General features: G+C 38.0%; 1 protein-coding gene across 1 annotated transcript in view; it reads left to right on the forward strand.

The window, feature by feature from the left end:
• LOC124153788 (cap-specific mRNA (nucleoside-2'-O-)-methyltransferase 1) overlaps positions 1–6298 on the forward strand; it is a 42991-nt gene extending 36693 nt beyond the window's left edge. The window contains exons 16-17 of the mRNA XM_046527145.1: positions 4372–4474; positions 5474–6298. Of these exons, the coding sequence (XP_046383101.1) occupies positions 4372–4474; positions 5474–5708 (338 nt within the window). The 3' untranslated portion in view covers positions 5709–6298. The remainder of the gene's footprint in view (positions 1–4371; positions 4475–5473) is intronic.
• Positions 6299–10715: the final 4417 nt, after the last annotated feature.

Genomic DNA, 10715 nt, shown 5'->3' on the forward strand with positions numbered 1-10715 from the left:
AACGCTTTTAGATTTTTTAATGACGATATCTATTTTTCGCGATTAAATTAAAAGTGAAAATTTTCAAGCGCGCGAATACGCGACGGGTAAGTATGAATGCCGGGAAAAACTCCGCGTGACGTCGTTCTGGTTCCCGCTGCCGCAAGTGAGGTGACCTTGGGGCGAGGCTCTGAGCGCTATTACGACGCAGGATGCTAGCAGGTAGCTGAGTACCATGCTAGCTGGTAGCGCTTGGCTTAAATAAGGATTATTAATACCTTATCAAACAGACTGTGTGATTATTAAGACATGTTTCCCTGAGCTCTGTGCCTCATGCATGCATTGGTAACCTCAGATGATGTAAAACTCCGATCCTCTCGTGTAGAAACTAGGTCCCTGTGATGTCACGTGGAGTGGCATCGCATAGGCGCCAATCTGGCCTTTTTCAAATGAGGTAAAATTGAACATTGCCATTAGTCTAAACCGGTATTTCTAGAACGAAATAATTTGTATATTATGAATACACTAATGGTGGGTAACGAATCACAATCAATACCTTTCGTTTTCTTTAATGAAGGAAACTACCCTATTGTTTACATAAAATTAAAATATTCCATTAATCAGCTAAATTCCTGTTTGAATCCTTTAAAGGCAATCACAATTACTCGCCAAAATCTTGGGTTTCCTGCTGCATAGGCGACCTAGTCAAACATTTTCACATTCATCGTTTAGTATTCGAGGTATTCGAAATTCGAGGTATTCGAATATTCGAGCAATGATTTAATATTCGAATTCGATATTCGAATTCGAGAAATCTACTATTCGACCCATCCCTAGTTTATTCCCTCTAATACCGTATTCCTCCGAATATAGTCCCCCTCTGTATGTAGTCCCCTCCCCCCTAATTTTGAGGCTCGAGTTTCGGCAAAAATAAAAAAAAATGGGTTTGAATATATTCCCCCCCTTAACTTTTATCACAGGAATTTTTGGAAAAAAGGGGGGGACTATATTCAGACATATACGGTATACTGATACAACTCAGCCCTAAGAGGTAGCATATTTATATATTTCTTAAAATAAATTAGTGCTTGTAGATCATGTTAACATATGTTGTCATATTGCCAGTCCATATTTATGAAAAGTTGCTTGAGTGATTATATCATTAAGTATTTGAAACTAACGTGAAAAACTATTTTTTTTAAGAGTAAAGCCACCTACTGAATGTGTTCCTTGACCTCAAGTTTATGGAATTTTTTAAAAGTTTATCTTGAGGCTGGGTTTATAAAAAGCTATTTAATCCTTTGTCAACGTATTGACAGTCATATTGGTCATCCTCAGGACTTGTCACTCCTGCGCAAAACTCATTTTAACTGGGAAATTTGCTAATATTTATGCAGTAACACTTTGATTTTACAAAGTTGGAGGGCAGGAAATATGGGCACTGTGTAAAATCAAAGTGTGTAAAATCAAGAGTTGGTATTGAGGAGGAGTATAGTTTTGGGAATTACCGTATAAGCGTGTGTAAGAGGCGCACCCCCATTTTGAGCATCGGAGCTATGAAGAAAAAAATTTTGCGGCATTTTTTTAATACTATCGCGCGGTGTTGCAGACGTACGCCTGGAATTTCGACAGTTATCAAACTTTCCTCTTTCAATATTAATTGAAAGAGAAAAATTTTGATAATTGCGGCGGTAATAGCGGCACAAGAGGGAGTAGAACGAGTTCCGATCCTCTCTTCGCATACGCCGTTGCTCTACGACGCTTGTCCTATTCTCGAACAATTTTGTTTAAATGCTCTCGCAGGAGTATTGCAATAGAATTGCAGCCGTGGAAAATTTTAAGGCAAAACACGACAGGCACATGGCATGAACCTTCCCAAGAGCTTGGAGAACAATCAGGGCAATCTCAGCGCCGTAGGATAATAACCACATCGTAGATTTAACGGAGCCACACTCGGCCCTCCATCAGCCAATGCCTCTGCTGCTTTTTTTCCTTTCCGAGACCCCACAGGAAAATAGGAAAACATCAAGTTACAGGGGAACAATGGAAACGTGTTTCATCCCTACCCCGTCTCACCAACTGACCTTGATCGATCTCCCAGTTTATGGAGGCCAAATGCTAGGTGAGTCATCTACTGAGCCCGAAGATATCTCGATAGCTTTCAATAATTGTATGACACGCACGAGGTTCAAAAAAAGTAAGAGATCTAACGCGACGCATATCTGACAGAATTTAAGTTTTTTGAGCCCTAATTGTTTGACACAAAGATTTATAGTTACAACAAGGCTTCTAATATCCAAAATAGTCCAAACAGGACAATTTCGGAAGAAACAAGCGTAGCATAAGCGCATTCAAACAAGACGAGACGGACTGGAAACTTCAGGCAACGCAAACTGCGTATATCACAATGCTGCGCCTTTGCCCCTTCGCTTTGAAGGCAATGACGTCACATCGAAGGCAAGATTGGACGTGTTCTTCCCGTGCTCCTTCGCTCATAGCCTTGTAGCTTGAAATACGGAGGGGAGGGAGCGCGCTCCTTCCCCTCCGTATTTCGTTGCTTGCTTCGAAGACGGGCAGATCGCGCTCCTTCCCCTGGACCTCACCTTCCTCGCTCTTCACTTATAAGCATTTCTGATTTCTTCCATCCACAATTTAGTCCAACAATGAACCCACTCGTTCGAATTTTTTAAAGCGCAGGTTTTGACACCAATATAATTTTCAGTTGCATTCATCCTCATATTAGCGTCTGAAGATGATTTTTGGAAAATCAGGTCCTCAGCGTGATGGAAATTTCTCGGCAAGATAGATATTGACTATTAACCAGGTATGTCCTTCAAAAATACGCGTTTATTTACGTTTGATAACCGATTACTATATGCAGTATAAATGCCGCCGGATGCCCACTCATGGCAGTAAATTTAACGTGCCCTCCGGAGCGAAAAGCCCCGCGCGATCTTTTCCATGTTCACCTCTGGGGTACCGACGTGACGGCGCGATGCTTACAAGAAAAGCAAACAGGAGCATTTTAAAAATACGTCACCAAGGGAGAAACTCCCCTGCCGGCCGCTTGTTTTTGACCTAGGATTACAGATGACTCACACTGAAAACCAAGGCCACTCGGTTCCCCTTAGACTTGCGACCAGTGAAGGGGAGGGGGGAAGAAAAGAAGTTTGTGTAAGAGGCGCACCCTCATTTTCGGCTGCAATTTCTGGGAAAAAAGGTGCGCCTCTTACACGCACTTATACGGCACACTTGCTCATTATTGTTAGAAGGCTTCATCATGCACTTTGGTATAGTTTTGATTTAAGCCGGAACTGGAACCAAAAAAGTCTCTTATGTGAGGTTTTATGGTAAAAGAGCATGAAATCCTTTTCAATCTCATCAGATATATGTTTCCTGGATTCAATTACTCATTTGGAGGCAAGAAAATGAAGCCTAATAATCTTATTTACTCACAAGCAACACCACTGATGACGTGTTACCTTAAGAGAAACAACGTTGCATTCCTGAACAATGTTTCCCGTGGTTGAACAACATGGTTGAATTGGCGCTAGGATTTCTTCTGTTACCCAGGAGGAATTTAGGAATGGTGGTACTAAGTGCTCGCAGAGAAGCTAATTTTTGAAAATATTCCCATTAAAAGCAGTTTTCAGGGAATCCGTTTAACCACCTGCAGACAAACAAAGATTGGAGATTGAAGAAATGAGATATCTGAGGATAGTCATCCAAATTAACCCCATTAACAGGGAGAAAAATTTTGCTAATGCATCACAAAGGCTTTACACCCTGTGGGCCTGGGTTCAAGTCCTAGCAGTGGCAGAAACTTATCAGAGATGGCCCTATCCCTACTTGAGTGTAATGTGGAGGGCACTTCCAGTGCACCACTCTGTCCATCAGATGGGACGTTGAGTTCTGGTCCCTTTGGAGCTTATCGTCGCAATTCCCTATGCTTTCTGGCCGGACTTGAGTGTCGCTGCGTAAAAATGAGACTTGATGTGAAATCAAAGTGTGTAAAATCAAAGTTTTACTATACTTGTTTGTTACTACATTGTTTTTTTTTAAGTTTGAGTTTCCCATTTAATTTCTTAGCCCTGAGAATTAAAATGTGCATTTCAGAGTATTTGCATAAAACTAAAATACTTTTTACTGACCAAACCTCAAAATAAACTAAAAAATTTCAGTAACATTCTTTAAAACCAAACTACTTCTGGCAAAAGGTTGATCCCTCCAGAGAGTTGACTTGCTCAATTACGTCTATACAGTGTTATAAATTGTTGCTGGTAAATGTTTATGTACTTGATTAAGTAGTGGAGTCAAAACGTCTTTAATAAATCCTGAATTATATTCCACTATGTTTTTGATGCCAATAATAAATAATTTTAATTTTCTTAGATCCTTGGTTGAAGACGTTGATGGGAAGGAATCTTTGCTGGTACAACTTGATTGATCATCAAGTTAAGGATAACATTCCAATGGACTCGATTGCAGATTTGAAGTAAGTAGTTATTTTTGGTTGGATACATATTTCTTTGACTTCCTGTAGTTGGGCCATAATATCTGATATCATTTTTAAGGCCGCTTTACACAGTTAATTTTCATTCGAATGATCATTTGAATGAACTTGCGAATGACCATCATTCACAGTGTATAGCAGAAATTTACTCCATTCGAATAAAATTTCAAGCATATTCTAATTTTTGCTATTCAATTTAATAAAAAAAAATGTAAAACGTCTGAAATCAACTTATCTGAAGAAGATGGAACAGATTACAAAAAATGGAGAAAGTGGCACACAGGAAAAAATTTACTCTCTCGGGGTCTCGAACACTGGCCTTTCAAAACGAAAATGCGATATGCTACAACTAGGACAAATCGACCTTGAAACAATGTGCGAAATGTTTATATTAAATTCAACGGGACCGTATTTTTAAATTTATAAATGCTTTTTTCTCTCAAACCCGGGCGTATATAGACACAAACCCTTCAACAGTAGTCCTTAGTAAGTGTCTACTTTCAAATAACATAGGTTTCATCTTCTTTCTTGACAGCACTCACACTAAGTCTCCTTGTCAGCTGATTTTGTGACCCTTGTTTAAAATTCAAAATTTTCCTGATTTTGTCTCCTCTTTAGCTATATGTTACCAACTATGTCATGCTACATTTCCTTCGTTTGTGGAACTCTTTTTTTTATGTTACTACAGTAACATATGCTGATGCATTTTAAACTTGATTAAATTGCAGAATCAATATACAATGAAATTCACGTCACGATCGGTCATCTGGAACAGATTTATATCTTAAGCAAAGGTCTAATTTTCAATTTTTTATCAATTTGTGCCATCTGTTATTAAGTAATTTGCATTATCTTTAAAGTGTAGATTTAAAATTTGAATATACAATCATGTGAGTCGAAAACCTTGTGTGCTCGGTAAAATATATATGTATAATATATTTAGTATTTTTTCCTTGAATGTTTCCTACCATTTATTTCTAGATGCTGTTTTGAAAGTCGTCTAATGTGGAGATGGAGAGATGGCCTCAGCAAGTTTGAGTGTAATGAACATGGAGATGTTTCAAGTCTTTTATGTGATACCCTCCCAAATAATATTCTCCTTGATCATATAGATCACTGTAGTGGACATTATAGACCTCAGAGTCGTCAGCGCCCATTTGCTTCATCATCATCTTCATTTGACAGCTCTTATTCTGCCAAACTTACAAATTATTGAGGGGTGACCTGAATATTATTGTGATTTGTTATCTACCTTCTTTCCATAGGAAGACTTTTACTTGTTTATGTGCAAGTAATGATTATTCATTTTTTTAAAGGTCTATTATTATGTAGCCTTGTTCTAACTATTACAATCATGCACTTAAGGAAAAGGCTCTTAATTTTGTTGTCATCATCCAGTCCTCTGTGAGTGAAAAATACTTGAATTGCAAGTAATAAATGAGGAAATATTCTAGAAATTTGATACTAAGATTGTTATTTTAGTGTTGGGAGGAGCTTTTCACCTTTGCTGCTGTTTCATTATGAGCTGCCCGTTTTTCTGGACAAATGATCCATAAAAATTGGAGGCAGGATTGGGTATCATTTTCTCCGTGAAGACACTTTAAATTGTAGAACTATTATCATTTTGTAATTATTCATTTGCAGACTGAGATACAATTTTACTTAATTTTATTGTAATCATTTGATTTAATGCCACCTGGGCATTAATGTATTTTATTTTTATGTGAAATGGGATGAATTTTTGTCCTTACATTAAAGTGCTGTTGATATAAGATGCTGTATTAAATTTGTTGGCTCTTCAACACACAGGTGTCATTTTCTTACTGGCCTTAATTATGTGATAATATTGAAAGGATATTTCCATTGTCATTTGTAAAATATCTTAATATATTCAGAAGAAAAATCTATGTGTAGAAGGTATAATTATTACGGATGCTAGCTCAAAATATTTGAGGAGTCATTTTGAGGCCACAATGGTTTCTTATTATTTTTGTATTGCCTAAATCGAAAGATTATTATTCCTGAAGTACGCATCTCACGCTTTTAGATTTTTAAATGACGATATCTATTTTTTGCGATTAAATGAAGAGTGAAAATTTTCAAGCGCACGAAAACGCGACAGCTAAGTATGAATTTTGGGAAAAGCCTGTGTGACATCATTCTGGTTCCCTCTGTCTCCATGTGAGGTGACCTTGGATCGAGGATACAGTACACGCCCAATTATCCGGGCTAATAATGGGGAGAGGCGGCACGAATAATCGGAAAACACGGATAATCAGATCTTTACTTTTATTTCTTGTAATTTTCACAATTTACGTAAATCAAACAATGTATTATTGCTTATGCACATTGTCTATTATTATAGATTGCTTTCCGGAATCGTTAAGAGCTTTGTCCTCCCGACCGTGATCTTTTTCGTGGTGATAACATGATTGTACTTGTATTCCTACTGCTACATGTAATACCTGGTTTCCGGAAACCACGCACCCGTGGCTGCGAGGTCACGGATTCACAAAAGTGGTTGGCACGAATGCTTCGAAACCACTGTGCGACGTCGGGAACTACACTGACAGGCACCATGCTGACAAGTCGCGTCTCGCACAAGTTTCCCGGGATATAACTGCTGCGGGACATGGATTGGTAATCACTGAGCCGGATCCCGCACCGCGATGCTTGGAAAAGAGGAGCACAGAACTCCCGTGAAGACAATGGGCGCACAATTACGCCATCGCACAGTAGCGGTTATAGAAGACCAGGGCTTAAGGCAAATTGTCTACGCAGGGGAGTGCCTGGCTATGACTCATGCTATCTCTACTTCCACTTCCCCCACTGATTTCACGTCTACTATTCCCTTCCTATGCAGTTCGGCCTTGACTGGTAACGGTGTAAACATGCCCAAGTGCGACGAAATCTACGCTTCCCTTGGGCCGTATTCAACCGCATGCGACGACATGGCAATTATTGCACGTTGGCAATAAGAAATATACAATCGGCGATCATAAGTAATATTTCTCTGAATTTACGAATGATTAACCATTGAAAAATCTTTTAAAATAAATCAAGAATTTTTTTCCGTCGCTGATCGTCGTATACAATTCTAGAGCAGACGACCAAGTAAACTTGAAACATTCAGTGTCAGCAAATAGATAAAACAATTCCACTTGAAGAAGGGAATCTTGGACGTTGTAAAACTCCTGTCTACTCTTATAGAAACTAAGTTCCTGTGTCATCATGTGAAATGGCATCGCATGGGTGCCAATCTGGCCTTTTTCAAATGAGGTTAAAATTGACCATTGCCATTCGTCTAAACTGGGATTTCTAAAACCAAATAATTTGTATATTATGAGTACAATAATGTCGGATAACGAATTGCAATCAATGCCTTTCATTTTCTTTGATGAAGAAAACTACCCTATTAACTTCCCCATTTGTTATAAATTTTCTTCTTTTGGTGGCAAATGAGTGTGAGCAAACCTTTGCCACGTTTTCATTTTATTAATGTACCAGTGGAAGGATTTTTGTTAAAATGACCATAACAATACAGTGAAACCTCTATTTTACACTTTTGGATGGACCACTTACAAAAAGTGCAAAATTGAGTAAATTGTAAAATAGAGTATCATTATTAAAAGGCGGTATTGTTTGGGACCTGATAAAAGCTTTGCAAAATCAGGGAAAATGTATAATGGGGGAATGTAAAATCGAGGTTTCACTGTATCTTGTTTTTAGTCTTTGAAATCTGAAATATTATTTGAACTTAATTCCCGTAGAAACTTCCTTGGAAATTACTAAGACAATCACAACTGTGTCAGAAGTGAGTATCTTCCTACGTAGAATCATGATGAAGCAGTCGCCTATCTTGAGCCTAGATTGAATACATTTGAACTCTATCCTTTAACTTTTGCTTTAAGAAACATCTCAATAAATCTACCAACGAATCTGTCAGTACTGAGTAGTACTTGAGTCATTGAATGAAAAATATTCCTCAGCACTGAGTGGAAGCAACACGTAACCCCTTCAGGTAGGGGGAAAGAATACTCCTGAAGCATCCCTGCTTGTCGTAAGAGGCGACTAAAAGGGTGAGGCTGCGGCTGTATCAAGTGAATGTTATTCTATGGAGACTGTATTCAGATGAATGTTAATTTTCTGATTTCATAGGAGACTTAACATATCTGGTGCAGAGGGACATGCTAATATGTAGTTCCCTACTGACCATGTTTCTTTCACTTCCATGAATAGCATTGTTTCTTGTAGTGGGTGGAGTCCAAAACTTTGCAATCAATATTCTGATTCTGACATTTTGAATCCAATTCTGTCGATACCAGTTCTATCATTTCGGATGTCATTTCGTGAAGTTGTTAAAGGCTTCAACCAATTTCTTTTAATCAGCATATACTCCTCTGTTTAACACTTATCCTCAGTAGTGATGTGTCATTTAATCTTTTCCCAAATTGGATAAGAATGTTGATGAAATACATGCAGATGGTCAGTGAGATACATAACCACTCGAATATGTATGTATCTCAAGAAATGTCAATCACAAATCAGGGAAATAAAAGGTAATGCAAACTGCAAATTTAAAGGGGTAGTGAATGTGAAAATGAAATTCATCTGCAAAGGCAATCAAAGCAGTCCCTCATGGAAAAGTTTCAACTGATTTTGTGACAGTCCTAGCATCTGCAGGTCCTTCTGGCAGATTTGAATACTGTAATGCAGTTTTCTTCTGATGGCTTTTTGCTGGTAAATTGGCAAAATAATTCAAAGGTGGTATTAAACCTCATGAAAGTTATGTGAATAATTATGAGAAGAATTTGAGCCTGTCATTACTGAAAAATATTAATTTATTGTCAATTACATTACATTTTATTAAAATATCTTTACATGTACCGTAAAATGGGCTAACTTCGGCCGCTTTTTAAGGTTTTCTATGAATATGAAGGTGATAATTATAAGAAACCACCACGATAAAATCAGAGATTATTCTCCCTAGCTTTATATAGAGAATCCCATGAATGGATAACTGTCATATTACTTATTGTTTACTATACTAAATTATTAATCATGGCCGAAGTTGCCCCAGAAATGGGGCAACTTCGGCCATGGGGAAATGGGGAATGAAATTTCACTATTGGACGAAGTTACACATACCAGGCTTTACTTCAGCCACTAAAAACGTGCAGGAATACCTGTAAATTGATTTAACAATATTTTTCATTGGGAACTGAAAGAAACAAATGCCGCCATGGCTAATTTTATTGAAACATTAAGATTTTTAAAAAAATTGTTATACATCGGAAATAATATTTTTGTCGTAATATTAGCTGTGAAATTACTTATTTTCATAGCCAAAATTAGAAATTAAAGTACATATAAAAATTACAAATAGGAATGCAGTTATACCGCAAATAATAAAAAAATGTCCAAACTGTCCTTTATGTTTTTGAAAATATATCTTCCACGCCTTATCGGAATCTGCATTTCGAGTTTTCTCACTATTTGGTTTTTCTTAATGGAGCACATATCCTCGACATCTGGGAAAACGAAGAAAAGATTTTTCCCCGCCTTTTTCGAAAGAACTTTACCACATAAGAGTCCGAGGCTTCTATAATCTCAGCTGCATAGAATCTTTGGTTTTTATACGCGTCATTTAAATATTGGACTAGAACAAAGTCCCCTACGCCATATGATTCCGCAATCTCAGTGGAGATTTCAGCGTCTTTTTCAGCCAAACTAGAATCCTGAACTTCAATCGACTCATCTACTGTATTTGAGGTGCCAGCAGAAGCTGTTTCTTGGGTCTCCACGTCAGTTTGGATGACGTCTTCAACAGTCACACTCTTTCCAGGTTTTCCGCTGATTCGCTTCCCCTTTGATTTCCTTTTTTTATCCTCCCCCATGCGGGCAGTTTTGAGAATTTCGGTGAAGGAGTCACTCCAACATTTCTCAAGACTTTCGTTCCTTTGAGAATCGGGAAGTTTTTTCAGCACAGCCTCTCTGTTTACAGGAGAGATCCCTGCTGATAGGAATCCAGATTTCAAGTTTTTTTCTATTTTTTCTCGACCAATGCTTTCAACTGCTGTCTTTAACATCAGAGGAAATTCCGTTTTAGGCAGCGTACCTCGGTTCTTCTTTTTCCACTCATCAAGAGCCTTTCTCCATGCAACTTTTATTGGTCGGAAGAGAGCAATGTCGAGAGGTTGGGTGAGGTGTGTCGAGTTTGGTG

This window comes from Ischnura elegans, chromosome 2 (genome assembly GCF_921293095.1).
Source record: "Ischnura elegans chromosome 2, ioIscEleg1.1, whole genome shotgun sequence".
Classification (NCBI taxonomy): Eukaryota; Metazoa; Arthropoda; class Insecta; order Odonata; family Coenagrionidae; genus Ischnura; species Ischnura elegans.